This window comes from Toxotes jaculatrix, chromosome 21 (genome assembly GCF_017976425.1).
Source record: "Toxotes jaculatrix isolate fToxJac2 chromosome 21, fToxJac2.pri, whole genome shotgun sequence".
NCBI lineage: Eukaryota > Metazoa > Chordata > Actinopteri > Toxotidae > Toxotes > Toxotes jaculatrix.
This window is the reverse complement of record NC_054414.1, coordinates 3,671,421-3,693,912: the sequence shown is the minus strand read 5'-3', so window position 1 is coordinate 3,693,912 and position 22,492 is coordinate 3,671,421. Positions and strand designations below refer to the sequence as shown.

At 41.6% G+C, this 22,492-nt stretch overlaps 1 protein-coding gene across 1 annotated transcript in view; it reads right to left on the bottom strand.

The window, feature by feature from the left end:
* The window catches only part of LOC121201041 (growth arrest-specific protein 7-like), a 48,816-nt gene that overhangs the window by 18,222 nt on the left and 8,102 nt on the right, over positions 1-22,492 (bottom strand). The window contains exons 2-6 of the mRNA XM_041066666.1: positions 13,940-14,057; positions 6,316-6,393; positions 5,145-5,233; positions 3,000-3,053; positions 95-184 (exon numbers count right to left, since the gene is read on the bottom strand). Coding sequence (XP_040922600.1) covers positions 95-184; positions 3,000-3,053; positions 5,145-5,233; positions 6,316-6,393; positions 13,940-14,057 — 429 coding nt within the window. The remainder of the gene's footprint in view (positions 1-94; positions 185-2,999; positions 3,054-5,144; positions 5,234-6,315; positions 6,394-13,939; positions 14,058-22,492) is intronic.

Sequence of the window (22,492 nt, the reverse complement as noted above, 5' to 3'; positions counted from 1 at the left end):
CCTGGTCTTGATCTACCCTCTTCAGACCTTTCACAACCACTTTGCGCTTGAGACAATTAACTTCTAGTCTCAATTAATGTTAAGGTAGGTTTACCCAGAAGTAGTCACAGTAGCTCCATTCGCTTGGTTTCAGCAGCTGCTGCTCAGGCATACATGAAGGCGACGGGAACGTCACACAGTTAATCTGAGAGAGAGAGAGAGAGAGAGAGAGAGAGAGAGAGAGAGAGAGAGAGAGAGAGAGAGAGAGAGAGAGAAAGCACCACAGTTTAATGGGGCAGTTTATAGTATCACGCCACACAACTTTGCTTTGATGCTGCAGTACTGTACAGCAGCACTGTTAGTGCTCCAAGTGTTGACAGACAGTTTATAGATACACAAACACACAGACTTCTGCTCTGGTATTCAAGGTAGTCTGCACTCTGTTGCTTTGGCAACACTCTCATCTCAGCAGCTCCAAGAACACACCAAAGTAAAGAAGACATCTCAAATCGACCCAGCATTGTTCATTCACTTTTCTTGATGTGCCCAAAAAAGGCTGGAACCACAAAGGCTCTGTATTGACAATGGTGTCAATACAGAGCCTTTGTGGTTCCAGCCTTTTTTTGGGATTCATCGTTCAGTTCTGTACCACAACAATGAACTTCTACTTTGGCCCAGAGCAATCAAAAAAAAAGGATTCCCAAAGACTGCCTTTAATTATCTTGGTGCAGTTAATTGTCTCCTTTGTGGAAAAGGGGTAATGCCCTTATCATGACCAACTAAAACTTTGTGACTGCCATCTAAAAAAAAAGAAGAAAAAAAAAAGAGGTAGTACAGTGTCTAGTCTATCAAATCCAAAGAAGAAGAAGAAATGCCATAGTTTCAGTATGGATCTGAAATCGAAGAAAAGCACTTGTAAAGGGAAGATGTAGTCCTCTAATGTTGTTGTTGTTGTAATAGATGCTAGTGTTGCTGGTAAAGCAGAGATCTATGCTGATGTATAATGACAAGGCTCTAAGGTGGCTTTGTAGCATGTGGAACAGCAAAACCAGTTCATAGAAGGTGAAGTTGAACCAACTCCGAACTAGCACTAGCACTGGCTCAGAGCTAGGCCTAGGTTCACGTTTATAGATGAGGGTATCTCTGTGCTCAGTGACCTGGTGCTACATTTTTTCCCCTTTAAATCTCTAGGGTGGAAGAGAAGGTGGAACACAACTCTGTAATAAATGAATCCCCCCCTAACCTGCTCAGTTTGTGAAACACAGGGTAATAAAGCTGTCTGGAACAACTGCTGCTTTGTATACAACTCAGGATTTCACAATTCATCAGGACAAGTCATCGGAAACAAAAACTCTGGTTTGCCATGAAAATGCAGAACTGGCTCTGCAGATTCTTCAACTGCCAACTCATTTCAATTCAAAGTGAAAGAAAGAAACAAAAGTAAAGAAACCACACACATCTCCAAAAGGAAACAAATGAAGAGGTATGTCTTCACAATGAAGGGATACAAACAGACACCAGGTTTAGCAAAGACTCCAGGGCAAACTAAAGGAGCTTTATCTTCTCTCATATTCATTCCAATTAACCTCAGGAGGTAAACAGCCCGCAGCGAGGATGCACTGTTTCTATTTAAAAAACTTCTGTGGCACCACAGAGCACCCTCGTCTTGTGCCAAAGCCTCGCCTTTCAGACCAAATTGACAAATACAGTTTCACTGATGACTTTTCCAGAGCCAATATTCAGATTAAAATGGCAGGAAGAAAAAGGCCTTTAATTCAACCTTATCTTGGCTTATGAAGCTTATAATTTGTTTGAGGGAACGGCTTCTTATTTAATTGCTGCTGAGGTCCAAAGGTTGACAGCAAGTGGGGCTTTAAACTGACCCCCTGCTTCCTTTGGTGAAGATGAGGGCAATGCTGCTTCCAACATTCTCCAATGATGGACCTCAACAATTGACCACTCATTGAACCCCTCCTTGAAACAGTGAATGTCCAATCTTAGCGTAACACTTGTAACTCGGCACAGCAGGTCAGTGAAGGTTTGGATTTCTCCCCATGTTGAAGCAGCGTGGATAATAAAAGATATTCAGTATCCAAAGAGTTTGGATGGTGGTGTCTGTTTTTTTTTTTTTTTTTGACCTTTCAAAAACCCAAAACTTGCAGTTCCTTGTACTGAAACTGCAAGGAACTCACAATAGTAACCTAGCATTACTTCCAAGGCAAAGAGTCAGCATGTCATTAGCTGACTTCATTATGTGAAAGCCTTGTTGAAGACTGGACCTTCCACTGCAGGGGAGATGGTACTGGATGATGCTGTGTTTAGCTTAACGTTATCAGCTCTGTCCTGCTATTTGTCAGATTTTGCACTCCAGCAAACTCTTGTTACATTAGTAAAACTCATCAGCTTATCAATAGCATCAGCTTGGTTTCTATGGAAGCCCGAGACATGCCGAGACATTAAATGCAAAATAAGAAAAAAAAAATAATAATAATAATGAGAGACGAATTCATAATGTCACAGCAGCAGCACCTCTGATACACACAGAGCAAGAGGCCAAACAGGATGCAATGACCTGACAACAGAAATTGGAAATTATCTGGGGGGTGGATAGGATGATGTCACTGTGTGTCTGTATACTAGCAACTGAAAACAAGCACCAAACACTTCTCACATGAGAGGAGACACAGGAAAAAACAGAAAAAGGAACACATTTACAGCTGTCACTTAGAAAGTCAAGATTTTAGTTGGTATATTGTCCTGATTTAAATGAACCAGTGATCCTCCCACAAGTGCTATGTATTTTATGCCCACAGCTGATGCAGGACATGTATCTGAAAAAATTAAATCCTACCAGGGAAATGGAAGCTGTATTTTCCTATATTATTATTTCCAAACTTGGGGTAAGAAAATTTTAGTTTAGCTCCCCCCTGCTGGTGCTAAATCTAGTCCTTCAGGGCTACTGTAGAGATCTGAGGTGAGTTCATGATTAGTTAAGAGTTCCCTTGAGTTGCCCCACTCACCGTGAACGTGGTCTCCTTGTTCTGTTTCCTGGTAGGCGACGTTGATCCCGGGCTCTGCAGAGAGAAGAAGGACGCTCCGTCAAAACCTCCGTCCTCTGTGTTAGACATGACTGCTCAACATACACACACTGTCACTCGCACACGCACACAAACACAGTTGTTTTCCTGGCGAGCGCTGTTAGCGTCTGTCTGGTGCTCTCTCTGCTCCTGCTGCTGCTGTTGGTGTGTAAGTATGTGTGTTAATGTGTGTGTATGTGTTGCTGTGCAGAGTAGGGAGGATAGTTCTGCAGAGCAAAGCAAAGCATGGTTGGCTTTCTCTCTCTTTGTGTGTGAGTGTGTGTGTGTGTGTATGTGTGTGATTTCTAACACTTTAGCTTAGAATAGAGTAATTACCAGTAGCCTGGTTGTGTGTGTGTGTACGGGGAACAGAAATTAGGGGGAAAGTATAAACATAAAGTGTGATGGAAAGTACAGTGAATTCCACACCTGCTGTCCTGGATGAAACAGAGGACAAGACCTTGAATATTCAGTGGCAGAAGTGTGGTTATACTTTTTGAATGACTGCATGTGTGTGTGTGTGTGTGTGTGTGTGTAAGATGCAGGAAAGCAGAGAAACGATGAGACAGAGTGAATAAGTGGTGGGTGGATCCTGTATAACTGTGCCCTAGCTGCTTGGTTAATTATGATCAAGAGAGCAGATACTGTAGGAGGGATTAATCTGCTTTAACTGCCATCAGCTTCTCCATTAATAATGAGAGGGGAAAGGGAGAGGGGGCTTGATCATCTGAAATGTGGAGAGACTGTATAACATATCATTATAACATCTGTTTTATCTTTATGACTGTGTAAAGATGTTATAAGAGCTATTGTTCTACAGTTTTATGTGTTAATTTAAGTTGAATCATTACCTGGTGGTTAAGAGTAGTACCGTATCAAACTGTAAAGCTGCACTGATCAACATTTTAATATTAACAATGAATCAAATTCATAAGTGTGATATGAAAGGGATTGCTTGTACAGAAAAAAGCCATTGAGAATTAGCATCCAAAACCCAGAATAACAGAGGAATGAGTTTTACCTGGCAGTGAGAGTCGGTCTCATACAAAAGCCTGTTAATACAACTTTATTTACAAAATACAAATATGGGAATTAAGAGAACCTGAACCGCCTGACAAATATTTTCACCACTCATGAACTGATTATTACTTTCAGGATGTAATGATGATGATGTCAAACAAAGTAAATCTGGGCAAAGTTGTTCTTTGGTTGGATATTTACAAGAAAATTAATTTTAAAGTATTAGTTGAGTATCAAAATTACAATTAATTTTCATGTTGTTCAACAAACCACAAACCAACAAAGGTTTCAGGCCTTATTTAAAGCCTCTGCACAGCCATGTTCCACCCTCACAGGCAGCTCCCTGATACTTCTGTTCTTCTGAGATCGAGACAACTAACTCACATCAAGTGCTACTCTAACAGCAATGGAAAAAAGACAGCTGGCAGCATCTCTGACTCTAACTGTGGAGGTGTCCTTAGATGGCACATGAAAGAACTGAGTCATACTATCCTGTCTGTGTTCTCAGAATGAATGAAGCAGAAGATCCAGAGAAACAAAGGAAGTTGGCGTAAGTGTCGCTGTCTGTGAAAACCCCCGGCAGGATGAAGTGTGTGAGGGCATGAAGACACAGCGGTGAGGGAGGACGTCATGAGGGTTGAGAAAGACAGTGGCATCACCAAGACTGGACGGTATCAGCGTTTTCAAAGTGGACAGCTGGGACACCTACGTGTTTGTTTCTTCATTTTAAACCATATTCAACAGATAATGTTCTGTGTCAGAAATTACAATGAGAGAATTTTCAGCGTGTGGGTACAAACTATTTGCATATTTATTCTTTTTTTTCCTATCACAAGTCAACGTGACACGCAGACTGTGGGAGCGCCACTCACCACCTTCCCAGGTTTGTTAAATAAATAACGTTAAACGATGCATTCTCTGCATAAGATGAAAAGAAAGAACCATGACGTTAACATGGCTCAGTGGGAAGCTTTCAGGCACAGTCTGTGCTCACTCAACAAAATCTGCAGTGTGCGGTGAGTATCGTGTTGTTAAGGAACAGGCAGAACAATAGGCAGACAGCTTTACCTGTGGCTCTGTGCTGCTCTTCCTAACCAGACTGTTGTGTGAATGCTCCACATGATGCAAGGGACTACCACCTGAGTGAAATCCATTGACTGGAGAAACAAATGGGAGAGAAAGAGAGGGCGAGACAAAGACAGTCAGAGAGACAGAAATTTCATTATTTTTTTGGTGTCTTGTGCTGATCCAGGAGGAATTCACTTATCTTTATGAGTAGAACCAAGTCAGAGCTGATCTGTCTTTTTGTTTTTCTAGCTTGACAAATGTCTTTAATGGGGCAAACACAGACAGACAGAGACACGGGCTGGATTGCACCAGCTATATATAAATCAATCACAAAGTTCTACTAAGTTCTTCTTAACTGTGAGTTAGTTTAACTTTGTTAAACTCATGAAGGCTGTGGATGCTCATTTTTTCTGTGCTGAAAAGCTCAGGAACGTGTGATGCTTTTTCAGAAAGAGATTTATAGAGACAGAGGAACAGCAGCTAGCCTGAATTTGACTCTATGTGATACAGATGCAGCTTCACATCAGTTACAACTTCAGTAAGCCACACAGTAGTTACTGGGAGTATTAGTCACAACTACTCTCTACATAAGAACTAGTTTGTGTTCGTGCAATTCATTTTAATTTAGTCATTTAATTTAGAAAATTAGAAAAGTAAACACTCACTTCACACAGTAACTAAGCAAAGTGTGCTTGCACACTGCTGATTCAAGGAGAAGAAAACTGTTCAAACAGCAGCATGATCAGGCATTTTCTCATTCTTTTAACATTACTTTTCTACTGAAAGTATCTAAGCATGTGTGAGAAGTTCGATGTTTGGTTTGAGGTGAAAACTAAGTGGTTGTTTATGACAGAAGTGATGCAAATGAGTGAGGGCTGCTCCCAGCATTTGACCACTTAGAGTGGGAAACATCTCACAGACCTTGCTGGATCTTTCTGTTTGTCTGCCTTTCGGAGCAGGGCCAAACGAAAGACAGAGGAGGCCTTAGTTCTGCAGTTGAGGCTGCAGATAAAATTAGTCACAGGAAGTGTCTGTGTGTATGTGTGGTGTGCATGAGTGGCTGCTTTGTGCCACCATGGAAGTTGAGGAGAATTCACAGCCCTAGGGCGCTAAAACTTGAGGAAGTTGAAGTGATAGAGAGTTCAGATGGAGGTGGAGAGATTTGTAGTACCTGCTGGCAAAGAGTTCTTGTGTCGGATTGAGGATTTGGGGGTCCCAGGTACGCTGGACGGTCTCTCCCACGTCGTCTCTGATGGAAGAAAAACAATGACATTAGGAGATCTATACCAGCTGTCCTATTATTTTTGTTGACAGTGTTGAAACTATTTGTGGGCAAAAATAAGAAGAAGTGATTCCATCCACGGGTGCAAACTTGGCATTTGTTGCCGTCAGCGGTTAAATAAGGGGGGAAAAAAAAAAAAAGTTCAGATTTTACAGTGTCAGGATTCTCAGTCACCCAGGTCATGAAAAGTAGCCTAATGGTTAGAAAGCATGTCCTGTACAACAACCATGTGCTGCCCTTCACCACAGTAATTTTAACTTAATCTTGATAAAATCTTTTTTTTTAAATCATCTGTTGTCTTTTGCTGTAAACTTAATAGAACAGGTGTAAATTTCCATCATCAGTCCCCCTTTCACTTGCTGGAGATGCTGAATGAATGTGGATGCAAAAAAGCATGAGCGACCAAAAAAAAAAAAAAAACCCTAATATAGAAGGGCTCTCTTTGATTTTTACTCCCCTATGTCCATTCTCACCACAGTACCGAGCTCAATTAGCCTTTACTGTCAGCATAGAAAGAAGAGGCACAGACAAGTAAAGCGTTCTTATTTCATTTGGGCCTCTTTGGCTGGCTCTGCTCTATTTGGTGCCGCTTAGCAGAGGAGACAACTGAGCCAAGCCCATCAGCTCAAATGACACGCATGGAGAGGATAACTGGCAGCAAGCTTATGGAGAGAGGCTGTGCCTTCGCGTTTGATGTACAACACCAGCGCGGAGCCTTTACTCACTGACCCTAAATGCCTCAATTTCTCTCTGTTAGCTTGTCATAAACAGATCGATACTGTGAGAAATATAGGATATTAATGCAGAAAAATAAAGCATAATCTACTTAGCTCAGGGAAATAGTTTTTTTTTATTGTAACTCTCTTTCCTTGCCAGAGGGATAGCAGTCAAAATACAATTTTAAAAAACAATTTATATCACACGTTTTTTTTTTTGTGGTTTTTTTTTTACAAGTCACTCTGGTTATGAGGTGTGAAATCCTTACATATTTACTATAATGTTTGACACCCAAGTGGAACAGGTTGAGTTTCTAGGCAACTGGCTCTTGAAATGCAAATTGCTGATCATTTCCGTCAAACAGGGTTTCATACAAATGAGAGATCAGCCTTGTCACCTGCCAGATTCATACCTCCAGATACAGTGATACATATGCAGCAGCAGCAAGAGTAATTCTCATCAGCTGCCTTGTCACAGACGAGCTGAAGTCTAAAAAGTCTTCTAAATTGCTTTGATGGTCCTGATTGTGGAATATAAACCCAAGTCGGCTCAGTTTACCCACTTGTACATTTGTGGAATAGTGGATCCGTTCTTTTCGGGCCTGTCACGGATTTTAATGATGTGACTTCACGTTATCAATAACAGTATGTGGCATTTAATGACAGCGCGAGGATAGGGGCTTTGATGGAACATAAAAGCATCAATTACTGCTTTTTCTGATTCCCCAAAGGCAGTCATAACCACACTTTCATTTAGCATACATCACCGGTTCAGGCTCACCAGAGTGCAGCACTCACCACAGTGCGGCTGACAACAGAAAAGACGGCGTTCGCGCTGTAGCAGATGTGCACAAGTAAATGTGTGAATGAAAACAGTCAACAGCAGATCGAAAAACAAAAAATAACCCTGCATCAGCTTAGCGTCCGTGGAGCCAACCACGCCACAAGTGATGCGCGACATCCCTGATTCTGAACAGGGAGAGGGAGGAATGGCCTAGTTAGCTCTGACACGGCTATATTTTATTCACAACCATATGACACTGGTCCCTGATGCATTAACTACCTCCAGTCTCTGGTGTTTATCAATCAGATCAGCCCATTCACACTCAGTGTTATCCCAAAGAGGAAAGGATCTGTTCTCATAGCAATATGGCAAACAAGCAAAAAGCGGAAGATACTCTGACTGTTGTGTAAAAAAGTTACCACTGACAGTTGCGTAACACTCCCTGGTATTTTTTTTAAATATTTTTCAAGTCATATGATTTTGCAGTCAAAAAATGAACTGTGACTATTTTTTTTTTTTTATTACTGACAGGAAGAAAAAGGACACATCAGAAATGCTTTTATCTTCCAAGTCTCTGAGTGGGCAGGTCAGCATACACGTTTGATTGACAGCTGAAGGGGCAACAAGATACAGTGTAAAAACCTGTTCTAGAAAATAGCTGAAGACAAACAGCATTTTTTTTTTACCAGTGGTATTTAAGAATAAGGGCCACTGTTTAGTATCTAAACTGATCAATGTTCAAATTTTCAGTTTTTAAGCTGTTCAGAGAGCAAATGAAAAGTAAGGAATCAAATTGCCTTTTGTTATAATGTAACAGTGAAATATTGTGATTAATTTAATATTTCTGGTCAAAGTGGCGCTGACAAAAAAAAAAAACGTTTCCCACGAGTCAAAGACCACTGTGTGGTCTAACATCATCAGGGTGACACACTGAGTGACCCAGCTGAGTGGTGGGTTACAGCACCATGAAGCAGACAAAGCAGGGCCGAGCAGTGTGAGATGTTACAATCATGTGTAATACGTGTGCTGCTGTGCTGGAAAACTGGGGGCTGTTTTTGGAATACTATCAAATTATTGATTGTTTAACTAATTGTCAACTTTAGATAGTAAACCCCAGGAATATCTAACAGGTTTTCAGAAATATATAAAAAAAAAAAAAGAAAGAAAGAAAACAGAAGCTAGTGGAACAGCTGCTGGTTTGAAAGTGGCATCAGGACTGACTAGCTAATGAATTTAGCCTGTAAACTAATGTTAGTGCTCAGCTTTTCCCCCCCTGTGGATGTTTGTTTGGTTTAGGACATGTGGTCTGTGCCAGTAGATAAAAAGATGTTCACACATGACCAGAGTCGGCAGAATCTTTTATCCACAGCAGCTTTCTAGATAATGTGGGCTTTCAAGCTTTCGAGTTCACATTAGCTTCCTATGCATATAAATTCTAAATATACATTTCTCCCTTTGAATGTACTGCTTTCTTTTTCTAAAAAGAAGACCACAGGGTATGTAATTTACAGGCCAGATCTGTATGAAGTGATAGGAAAAATTCACGTAATTTGATTTCAGATGGATTTAATTTAATTCATCAGTCAAAAAAGTTTTTTTTTTCATACTTCAGTATCATACTTCAGTATGAAACAGACTTAACAGACTCAAAAACACCTGGAAACAAAGGGGACTGTCTGTCTGCAGAAAATCTACATTATGTGTGCTGGGCCTGTTGAGTATTTGGTTTGATTTGTTCATAAAACTGCCCACTGCTCAGGCTGGGATGAGTGGAGAGTCTTAGGAGACGACTGGTACAAACCACTGCACCCAGCAACACATGAAGGAAAACCTAGAAAAAAAAAAAACAAGCCCTGACACAAGGACATTCAGCGCTCACCCACGCACACTGCTCTGTTACTATGGCAATGCAGAAACACAAACGCATGCAAACACACACACACACACAGGACAGTATCTAATCTAGCTGAACTTTAGCGTAATGAAAGGGAGGTCCAGTAGAAATAACGGAGATGCTATAAATACCAATTGTTTCAGGAAAAATGTTATCAGATGGGTTTGTTTGGAAACAGTTCCTGTGGTGGTGAATTTGAAAGAGCTACAGACCTGTAGTACACTGGGTGTGTGTGTGTGTGTGTGTGTGTGTGTTTGTGTTAGGACTGATTCTCTAGGCTTTCATTTACTCATCATGCAGCGAAGACACAGAAAGTAAGTCCTGGAGGTTTTCTGTGCCCTCAGAGACCAGTTTCACAACACCACAGCAGCAACACTGCTTTCTTTATGAGCCAGGATGCAGGTGCTGCTGATGTGGTTTATTACATGCAAAAAGTTATGAAAAATGAATCATTTTCTCTCTTAGGAAATACTGTGGAAATACTTTTGTTCCCAAATGCCACTCTAGTCATTTCTGACTGTGTCCATTTGGAATATAATCAGTTTTACTACTGAAGACAAGCCTCCAAACCCTGTCACAGCAAGACAAAACTGTTATGATCAGTGGCTAAGGGGGCTGTTTTGGACTCCTTGAGGGCTGTTTTTTGGAACTCTTTTGGACTTTTGATAAACTCCTGTTAGGACTTTTGAATAAACTGTTATGGACTGGGTTTGTACTTGTTGTATCCAGCCCTGGATGAGTTCCTTTTTTTTAATTATTATTAATCTGTTTTGGACTCTTGTTTAGTTTCTTCAGTTTTGTTACTAGAAATCCTGTCACTCTGGTTTTGGTCTCTAGTGACCCTAGTGTACCTCAGTCTACTTCCTGTCTTTGTCCTGTTTCCCTCCTTTGTGATTGTCTGCCCTGCCCTGTTGGATTCACCTGTTGCCAGTTAGCCCTAGTGTTTTTAAGTCTCATTGCTCCCCTGTTCCATGTTTGTACCTGCTGTCTGTGTCCTGGAGTCTTTGTTTGTCATCTGCCCTGTCCTTTGTGTTACCTGTTTCCCTGCCTGAGTTTTCCTCCTGGCCTTGTCTTCTGTTCCCCTTTTGGATACACCCCAGTTGTGTTGTTTTCCCCAAGTAAGGACTTTAGAGTTTTCCTTGTGTTGTCAAAGTTTTTGGTTTTCCTGGCCCTGGACTTCATGCCAGTGATTTTGAGTTTTAACAAAAATAACTTTTAATTCGCTCATCTGTCCATCCTGGGGTTTCTGCATTTGTCTCCTCTTCCCTCGTGTTCCTGGCTGCGCAGCAGCATTACAACAAAAAACAGATCCGTCAAATTAGGAATAATATGTGGACCATGTAGGAGGAATAGAAAGTTTTGAGGTTATCTTAACTCTTAAATGATATTATAATGGCACATCCATGATGGTGAAAAGACTGTGGATATCGTGGTTTGTTTCCATCTTTTTAACATTTGCATATTCAGCATCTAATTTAATGTAAATAGAGAAGGAGAGAAGGAAAAGGATGAGCGACTCCCCCGGTCTCGTGCTTGGGTGGAGCCCCCCAGGATAAATTTAGATCCACTCTCATGGCCACAACTTGACCACTGCAACCATGATCAGAGACGTACATGATGTGAACAGCTCTAATGTGAAGCTGGTTACTCTCTTTAGTGACGGCTAAGGCACACTCCAGTACACCGAGTCATGGGGCCTCATGTAAGAAGCACACACCAGGAGCAAACAGATTTGTTCCTTAATGGAACATTTAGCAACACAAACAAACTAAGAGCTGTATGTCTGAAGTCACATGGACTGACAGGTAACTTGTTCATTGGACGGCTTTGGTGATGTCATCCTTCATCATCTGGGCTACGTGGACTCAGTCTGTGGAATAACATTGTGATGGCTGACAGCAGGTCAGGCAGCGCTTTACTCTGACTGACTGTATGTGTTTGTATGTGTATTTTCTCTGGTGTCACAAAGAGCTCACAAAGAAATAATTAACCATGGCATTATTAGTTGAGGCTAAACCAGACCTCATGTATCATATATATATAAATAGTAACAAACACAAAGAGACAGGCATTTTGCACTGTACTGTTTTGGGAGGATAGTTATTGTGTCATTGCTATCACCGTTACTGATAAAACTATTTTACACTTTCTAATTTATCAGGGAAAATCCCCGCCCCCGTGCTGACATGCCTATGTGTTACCATGGTTACCATATGATCGTGCATAAATATGGGCACAAATAGATAATATAATAGTACTTTAGCATTGGTACTGATCTAAAATCACATATCTACTGTGGTTGTGGTTGTGGTTGATCTGTTTGCTTTCAAATCACAAATGAAACACGCCACAGTTACTCAGCAGAGTGAGACCTTCATTTTTCAACAGTAGCCAAAGTTCATTTGACAACTGTCAAACCAGCCTAACTGAACCAAACAAGCTGTTTTAAAAAGCAGTTTCCACTACCTTCTGATAACCAACCCACTATGCAGAGCACAGCATTTTACAGATGGAAATATTACTGTTGTGCGAATCTACACCGATCAGTGATGACGCAATATGACAATGTTTTATTTTAGTGTTCAAAATTTTAATTTACTGCTCGCGATCAAGTAAACTCAAGCAGCTCCTGTTGTTGGCAGCTGTGTTAGTATATTCTTGTTCTTTTGGTTCCCCCTTACATGACAAGTAACACCACTAAATATGCAGTTTAATGCGTTTGCCAAGTCCAAATAGACACACACTTATGAAAGGCCCAGTCAACTCGGCATTTAAAATAGCAAAATCAGTTCATTCCATTAGAAGTGCTACAATTACTGGATTCATTCATGAGGGTGCAGGAATTTGCTCAACTGACCAAAGACAAGCCATCTTGACAGTACAGACTTCTGTTAACCTATGTTGCTATCTGCAGGCTGGCGTGTCGGCCGTGAGCTCACTATCTACAGAAGCTCACCAGTCAGTCCTACAAGCATACACTACACTTCCAGGTTCAAATATTTTGCAATGACTCGCAGATGAATTTCGAAGTAGAAATTACAAACGCGTTCTCATTGTCGCCCGTTGTCTGTGTGGCTGGTGAGCACTGTGTCTGACAAACCTGCACTTTCTCACCTTTATTACATTCTCAAGTCAAAGGCACATGAGAGCTACCACCGTGCCAAGACAAGATATTAGCACCATCAGTCAGGTTTTACAGTGAGTTCACCCCGGGATAGTAAAACCTGGCTATGTTGCTATCTGCTCTTCATCTGTCGCTATAGCTGCCTGCAGAACAGAGGAGGGTATTAAACTGTCTCCGTGCCAATGAGTGTGAATATGTGTGCTCGGGGAGACACTGAGTGGTGATTGTGTTGACAGAACAAGGCACTATCAGCAGTATCAGTGCTTCTGCGCCCTCTGTCTCTCTCTGGTACCATCACTGCTGCACAGACACTGAGCGCACGTTAAACTCCATTACAGACATATGAAATTACTCGGGTACTATTTTTGAGATAAATACAAGGTCCACAATAAAAACACTTTTAATGAAAAATGTGGTTGGGCAGCATAGCAGGGTGGCTTCTTTTCTGTGCAAAGAGGCAAATTAAAACTGCAAAATGATATGTGATGTGTGTATGTTATGTATAAAATACAGAGAAAAAGAAAAATCTAAGGTATCAATTCATCTCTGAAACATTTTAAACATTTAAATCTTTTGCCTCTTGGCTTTTATGTCTCTGACAAAAAGTAATCACAGAGCAGTCTGGCCAGATTACAGATGTGCCATTTGTATCTAGCAACATATAAGAATACCCAGTGATTAATGAAAGCTGCACTGGATAATATCTGAATGCACAGAAGTGACATGATTAATAGTCTGAGTAACAAAGTCGATCTGAACTAAAGACTGTTCTGCTACACCCGGCTGAGACAATGTAAATTTGTCCCTTTATATATACGCTGGAAGCAGCGGGGGGGGCAGCTAGCCTGATAATCTCTAAAGGGGACATTTACCTAACTTTCTGTTCTTCATGCTAAACTAGGTTAACCACGTTCTGGTTCCAGCTGCATATTTAAAGCGTAGACACTGAGATTGATATCAATAGTCACAGCAGTTATATAAAATGTTCAGCTCACCATTGCTTGTGGTGTTGACATAATATCGCCGTCCCTGTGGAGACATGTAGCATTTCCAGTGAGGAGGCAGGGGGTCTCTGAGGTCCTCCACAGGTAGCTGACTCAGAGATGCCGTCCTCTGTCGAAACAGGAAGCAATAAAAGCATCAGTAAGTGTCACGAACCATGAAAGGACTGATCAGCAACTCTAGAGGTGAAGTTAAGCACAATGTTAGTTCCAAGACAAAGATTTATTTCTCAAGGATTTGTCATAATTAAACTTAATTGCAGGAGATAAACAGAAACAAGAAGATAAAAACCAAACCACTGACAATCAGGAGAATTGTGCAGCACTCAGCTCGGGTTCAGTGAGGTCCTCGTTTCCACAAGTATTTCACAACTAGCAACCAATGACATCATAGCAGAGCATGCTGAGCACAACAAACTGGTGCGGCTCTGCAGCTGGGCCAAGACCAAGATCTCCAGTCGTCGTATGTGCACACAGCATAAGAGCCGAAGAACATGGGAGAGAGCATGTAGGCAATCTGCACACATCTGCTTCTGATTAGCAAGAAAATAACAGGCTGAGACCATTGTAACGCACTTTGGAGATGCAGTGTGGAGACTTGAGAGAGCCAGATCAAAATCCATATCATCTACGGTTTGTTTACTGGGGTCTAAGCAAAGTCATTCAAGCATCTAGTAGAGGTTAGTTTTAGTTACCGCAAGGATCTCAACCTAGTCTCAGCAGACTAGATATGAATTCAGTAGTATACAGGAGGAGAAGGAGGAGGCTTTGGAGCATTTATGGACATAACTGACCATTTGCTACACCCCATCTCTGAACAATCATTATCCATTCATAGCTCCATAATCATAGCAAGGGGTGGAAGTCTTGCCAAGCTCTGGATTTCTCTTCATTCTGAAGTGGTGTGCATGGATCCACTAAGAGACATACTTGGCATTTTAAGAGTATGGAGGATGGTGGAGTTTTCTCTAGCCTTGTTTGTTTTTTCTAACATAAGACACAAACATTAGCACATCCAGCTAACTAGTTTAATAATACCACAGCTCTACACAGCCATACAAGAAGAGACTAGTAAACATTTGACTGGTGACGCACTTGAACATCAGATAAGGGTTAAACCTTGGGCAGGCCATTTGATGGTTCAATTCCAACACTAGGCTGTGGGTCAGTTTAGCTGTTTGCATGCAAATTATCAGCAGCAGGAAATGGGGAATGAGGAAACCAGTGATCACAGTGAAACTGACAGCCCTGATTTCTCTCTTCTACATCTCAAAAATCTTGCAAGGCCACTGTGGAGATCCGTTTGGATCTAGGTGGGTGTGGGAAAACATGAATTCCTTTCATGATCACTGGATGTTGCCACACACCAGCTCTAAACAAGCATTTCTTCATAGGTATTTACTATCTCATCAACCTTTTATAGTGGTAATCAAACAGTAGTTAGTATTGATTTAAGAACAAACCGTCCCTGGAGATAAAAGTTCCATCACCTCAGAGAATGAAGTCATTATATTTAACTGTTTCCCTGGACGGAGCAAAGGGAAGAAACCCAGAGCTCTCTGGTCCCACAGGACTGGAGAGTATGAATCCATGTCAGCCACGAGTGACTTCTGACTGCATGTAATTACACGGTCTCCGACAGCATTGCAGTGATGTTTTCTCTTTGATGGTCTTGTTGGTCACCGTTATATTTGTCCTTCGTGTGCCTTTGAAAAGCGGATTCACATAAGTACTCTAGTAATTTCCTACAGCATTGAAGACTGGAGATGGATTTAACAATGGATAAACAACGAGCCATGAAAGAAAATATGAGCTATCTCAAATAACGCCAGTGACACAGGATCACATGTTTATGTGCCGAAAAAGAAATGGAAGGAGAAAGAAAAAAAAAAGTCAATATCACTGCCAAACCACAGATACAGTTACAGCAGAGCTAAGTGCTACAGGACGTGGATGTGTGCAGAGGCAAGGGGCCTTTCAGTTGTTCCACACATGCTGTTCCTTAGTCCAACAACATGGGTTATTGTACATTTGTTTTCACTGTTCTATGGTACGAGAGGGTGAAAACAGGACAGAGCAGGCCTGCTGAGGGGCCCGAGGGTCAAAAAAAAAAAAAGATATAAAATATATAACACTCTACCTATGCTGTATGTGTGTGTTCAGTTTAAAATACTACTTTAGCTTTTTCAGCTAAGAAGTTGCTAGGAAGACTGCCTACCAACCTATGAGTTTAGGCGTAAGTGACATGGATAACATCTTTGGTATTCATGGTATGATGACATGGTACATTTTGCTAGAAAATACATTGAGAAACTGTTGATGGATAAAATAATGTGACCAATTCAACAAAACACTACCCAGCAGTTAGAGGTATTCCATCACACTGATGTAAATATCATATATACCTCCAAAACATTTCATATGAGCCAAAGCTAAGTTAGTTTGTCTTATCAATATTCTCACGTAACAAATGAACACCTGAGCGACTGAAATGTTTTGGTTCTATCAGATCCAGATCCAGATCCAGGATCAGGGCTTCTGTGTATTACAGTGACCAAAGACACTTCAGGCATTTCACTGCATTTCCTGGTTACTTTCCCATCAGCTTCCTCCAGACATACTGTTGTTTGGTCACATGTTCATTATCAGTGAAACGATACCACAGTATTGTTTTTCTCCGAGCTAAGGAGATATGGCGCTCCAAGGCATGCGAAAACAGATGGGAGTGGGCCGCTGTGGTCAGAAGGACACGGATAATATGCAAAAATCTTGGACATGAAGACACTTTTGGTCGTTGACTTGGTTCATTTCCAGCGCAACCAAATCAGAAATTTCCTCTGAATCTCTCGAAATTAAGCAAAACTTAGACTGAGCCATGAGAGCCCATGTTAAAATTCTCCTCCCCAACAGAAGTTTGTGACAGATCTGACAGTCCTGTCATCCACCAATGAAAAAAATCAGACATGAGTGAGAGAATGGGAGCACCTTGGCGGTGGGAAGTGTGACGAATCTCTGAGCCAGCTTGTCTCGGCATATGCAACATTAAATAATGCACCATTCCAGATGGTTAACCTTCTAAACCCCAGACTGCCTTTGGCTCCACATTCACAGCATGCCAGAAAAGCCCCTGGCAGAGAACACAAGGACTCATCCCAGGCTGCGATGACTGAGGAGAGACCACAACAATCACTGCTGCTGTCTGTGAGCTCTGCAGACGCTCTCAACATGTCTGTGCTCCAGTTTGAAAGATGAACTTTTAGTTAAACATGCATTAGTCATTACAGCTGTCATCTGAAAAATGCAAAGAGCAATATTATGAGTACCAATAAATTGTGAGCTGGTGAATTGTGCTTTAATTAACATGTCAGTATCAGATGCTAAATAAATGTGTCATTTTTTTTCCCCAAACCTTTCTCATGAACTTTAGGCCTATGTTTCCCAGAACACCTTTCAACAAACTTTTTGTCTTCTTCTCATCTAACTCACGGCGAGAAAGTAAATAAGCATTTCCCAAAATGTCACACTAGTCCTTTAATCACTTGGCCACTTCACTTCCACAATTTTCCAACAGTCTGACATGAAAGAGCATCAACTTGTTGCTCTCAGACAACACTGTGAACAAAATCTTTCTTCTTTAACCCAAAGCTTGATAAACGGTGGAAGCCAAACTCATGAGTTTTCCTTTCATTGAAGTTGACTTTGTCTTAAACAGTTTGCAGCTGAAGAGAAACTGGTAATAAGTCAAATGTCTGTGACACTAAAAAAGAAGTAACCAAATACTACACTAGTCTTCCTGGTATTATAAACAGATCCCAGTATTTTCTTCCTCAGATTACAGACATTTCCCACACACCCCCAAACACAGGCAGCATCTCTTATTATGGAAAACAAAATACCTCATGGTCTTTCTATTTCAGTGACACTGGCTCCCTGCCTGGAAAACAGAGAATAATTTGTTAAATTCCCTTGGAAAATGCCTTTAAATAAATAGCCAGCCTTTTTTTTTTTCTCTTTTAGTTCAGTTGGAGAATAACAGGGTGGTAAACTTGGTTATTAGCCCTTCACCTGGACTTTAACAGCTTCAGCTGAGACCTACAGGAATGATTCTGCTTGTTTCTACTTAATGGACTTTTAAGGAAGTTCAAACTCAGGGCATTATCTAAAGTTTAGTGAGAATGTGGTATACCTTAACTAATTTACTTCACAACAGGTGACACAAGAGCAAAGCAGGATGCTCACTTTGAAAAAGTGACTTCACTTAAATGTCAGGAAAGCGAGAATAGATTAAAAAATAACGAACAGGATCCTAAAATGGATCTGTAAAGTGTTAAATGAGAGCAGTGAGTAACTATTATGGTATTTAAAAAATCCATGGGATCCTAAAATTAATCACAAACTTGGCTTTGTGTAACATACAGAATAACCTTATGAAATTCATTCTTCCACGAACGTCAGAGAGACGTTTATTTTTAGCTGTAAAGACTGTGAGCAGTTTCTACCATTGAGCAACAGCTAAACTCTGAGTCTTTCTCACAGATTTTCAAAACTGAGTAACAAATCCATCTGTCAGCTTTCAGCTGGTTAGCGACGTTACAACATAAACGTTAATTGTCCTGAAAAGGTGAGTCATCAGATGCAACTGTCGCCGTCTGGGATCACATGGTTTGTGAAATACTGGTCACCCACTCACTGGCTGTGTGGAGGACGAGGTATCTGCAGCCTCAGTGGTCCAGAGTTTCAACAGACAGGATTATCGGGCAGGACTAACATTCAGCTGTCCTCACACAAGCCTGAGTGACTCAGTATCTCCTGACTTGTGACAGGGTGTGTGTGTGTGTGTGTGTGTGTTGTATACGGTAGGTATGTGTGAAAAAGAGTTTTTGCTGCGTCTCGTTGCCATATGTGTAAGCTGAAGCTGACCTCTGGTGACCCCTGTGGAAACATCTGGATTTGGGAAGAGGAGAGTCTGTAGGGGTCAAGGTCTGTCAGAGCAGCTGTTCAGCTTCTAGCTAGAAAGGTCCAAAGGCAGAGAGTATCCTGAACATGAACACGAGGGAACTGGTTTATAAAAATGTTAGAAAAATATTAATGTAAACCGCAGTCTTTCCCAAACTCCACTGTTTTAGCCAGAGTTCAGACAGAAAACTTTCCCACGTTAAAACAACGGAGCGGGTGCATTGCTGAGGGCATGTCATTTAGGTATCATGAGACAGTATAACACAATCCAGGAAGTCCAGTTGTGCTAGCTGGTGATTCATGTCAAGGCTTATCAGTCTGCAAAACACTGTACTATGGTTGACATCCAACTCTGGATAGTTATCACTGCAGCAACTATTTTACCTTCTGTCGCAACCATCGTGAGATAAACACCAGGAATGTGCATTCAGATTCAAATGAATGAAGATGCTATGTTTTTCACACAGGGCTGATGTCGGCCTGAATGCAGCCTTCGCTGCTTAACTCTAACCATAGTTGATTTGCCATAAACGCAGCCTTTCCCTTGTCGTTAACCAAAAACAATGTGGTTCAGCAGAATCATCCAACATCAGCATCCTTGTCTGGTGGTTACGTGGACCTTCTCTCGCCTGGTTTGATAAACTTCTACAAAAAATGTCCGTGAAGTAAAAGAAGACAGAGTTCTTCTGCACATTACTATAAATGGCGGTGAAGTGAAAGAGGAATGATGTCGCTGCTGTCACACTGAACAGAGAAGTCAGGTTATGGTAATTCGACCATTCGCAACCTGTGAGCTCCCCAAGTAACGGCTTCATGATATTCTGTGTTAGTCATTACCCAAGATAAATAAATAAATACAAATGAGGCTCCGAGGATAACCGCAAGTCTTCACTCCTTTCCAATTATTCCTTCCTGAAAGAAATGAGAGTGCCATGCATGTGTATTTCGCCCCAATTTCATGACATTTCATACTGTACACGGGCATGCACGTCTCGAGGAGAAACCAAACAAATTCCAGCTGTATACATACTGGAGCAGAGCTGTAAACAGCCACAAGCAAGCACACAGCCACAAACACAAAGCCCTTTTTCATGATGAGATGCAGACGAGGCGAGAGCATGGGCCATCTCTAGTCTGGTGTCTCTACTGAAATAGTAGCGAGGTACACGGTGTATGTGTATACTGCGATGTTTCATCCCTGTTCGCTCTCTCTCCTACCTCGTCATGTCAACGGAGCATGAGAACAGAGGTGTGACAGACAGGGGAAGTGTCTGTTTCCTATTATTCACTCATAAATACCTCCACCTTCCCTTTCTGGGGCAACACTGTCGTATCTGCACACCCTGGGTTACTGAGAAGTTCACACACAACTGCTGATGCTAGTGTCTGAGCAAAAAAGATACGCCGCTGCCAAATCATCACTCAATCACCACCCAGGAGCAAATGGTCATGCACAAATGCAACACTGGCTTGGAATTAATTATCAGTTGATAATGCTGATAATAATAAATATCTGAGACCTGCTGACTCTCCAGCAATAAGAGCGGCGTCATGTTGTCCAGTAAGCATGGAGCTCCACGGGTTAGTCAGACATGATGAGGTATTTCAAAATGATTCATTTCATATGAAATGTATGAAAATGATGAAATAGAGAAATTTCCAGACTCCAGACATGATGTTCCCACAGTCAGCTCTATTTTGGATCTAGTTCCAAACACACACACACTCATTATCTGAGCAATAGAGTCAGATAACATCCACTTCAAGATATGCTAAAACATATGCAGGGTGGTGTTGATAAAAAGGTACTGAAACTCATCTTACGGGGCTTTTCATTTGCAGAATCAACATTCTGTTCATTTGCCGTGCTTCTGCTGCCTCATCATAGAGACATGCTGGAATTACTGTAGGACACAAGTCAGTAAACAGCTTTACCTTTATCCACTCTACATGGTGTTAAATCAAAAAAGCTCTAATACATTTAAACATGTAGAGATATTTATAACTATTAATGTTTTAATCCTTTCTGGGTTGAACTGTGGCCAAGTCTCTGCTTCTGGCATGTGAGTGGTACAACATGTACTGTATTGTACATGTACTGTAGTCATGTCATAGTACTGTCAGCCAGTGCACTGATATATCTAGCGATGAGGCCTGAAGTTGATGATCTTAAGGTAAGATCCTCATCCTTACGGGATGAACAGAGACACGTGATTTTTGTGATGATGTGTGTGTAAGACAGCTGTGGGTCCTGATGTGGTTGAATTCAGGTGATAAGGGTTTAACTAATTCAACTTAAAAAAAAAACTTTATTGCCATCGGTTTGTGAGGAGTACCTTACTGACTTGTGTTGTTTCAAAAGCTTTTCCAGGGGATTTTCCACCTTGACAGGAGGAAGTGTGGAAACTGTGTGGTTGGATTTTTTTTTCCTCTAATATAAAAATGTACAATATCACCACAAAAATCTGCAGCTTCAGGTCAAATTCTCTGTATTGGTGTCAGATTTCCTCCCGTGACCCAAACAAGAACACGCTTTACAAACAGACTCCCACAGAAACTCTTACGACCGACATAACAATATCTCATCACCGCTGTTATTGATGGGCCCCAGCGGAGATTGTAACACTGACCTCTTGCCCAAGAGTTCTGAGGCTGGACTGAGATTTCCCAACCCTCTGGGATCACTCACAGAGTGGTCTGGCTTCATGTGTGAAACACAGCTGCGCAGAAACTTCTCACATGTACACTTGGCTGCTAACTAGTAGACCTAGAGAGAAGACTGTGTTAAGATATGGCAAGACGGAGCTGGAGTGAATGGAGGAGGAGGAGGAGCAGAGAAAGAATGAAACAGAGGGAGACAGGGAGAGGGAAAGAGAGCGACGGGGGCTGTGGACCGTATCTTTATTTGGGAGACATTGTTTTGGTTTGGGCAGATGTGGGAGCCTGAAGCGAAGCCACATTCCCAGATGGAGAGACACTTCAGACATTCACAGAGGAGGAGGAGGAGAAGGAGAAGGAGGGTTGCACATGCGTGTTTAAGCATGTACTCAGTCACACATAGATAACGTACATGCACATATGCTCACACAAACTGTCATTATTGTCTGCTCGGTGCCTAAGCACTGGGTGCATGTATGTTTGTGTGAGCATGTGCAGGCTGGAGTGGTCCATGCAGCAAACAAAGCCTGTTTTGTTACTTCCCGCCCCCCTCCACTCTATGTGAATTTCTCAAGCCTCGTTCGTCTCAATGTTTCTCCTCTAAGCTTCTACTTCAGCCGTACAAATGACATGACTAAGACAGGACCACTGCGACACACACACACATACACACACTCACAGCACACTGCATATGCACGCCGTGCTCTCCAGTGTGCAGATCGTATCTGCTCGGGCCTGCTTATGTTCTCAGGATCAGATATGGCAGCATGTCAATCCACTGAGCTCTCCACACTATCTAATACATTTCTCTCTCTGAGCAGTTAAACGACCGACTGCTTCTCTCAGCCAGTGAAGCAGAATTTTGCAACACCAGACGTCCTGGTCTTTTACCCACGTGAGTCAGCCCAGCGTTAAGCTCAATGCACACTGTCC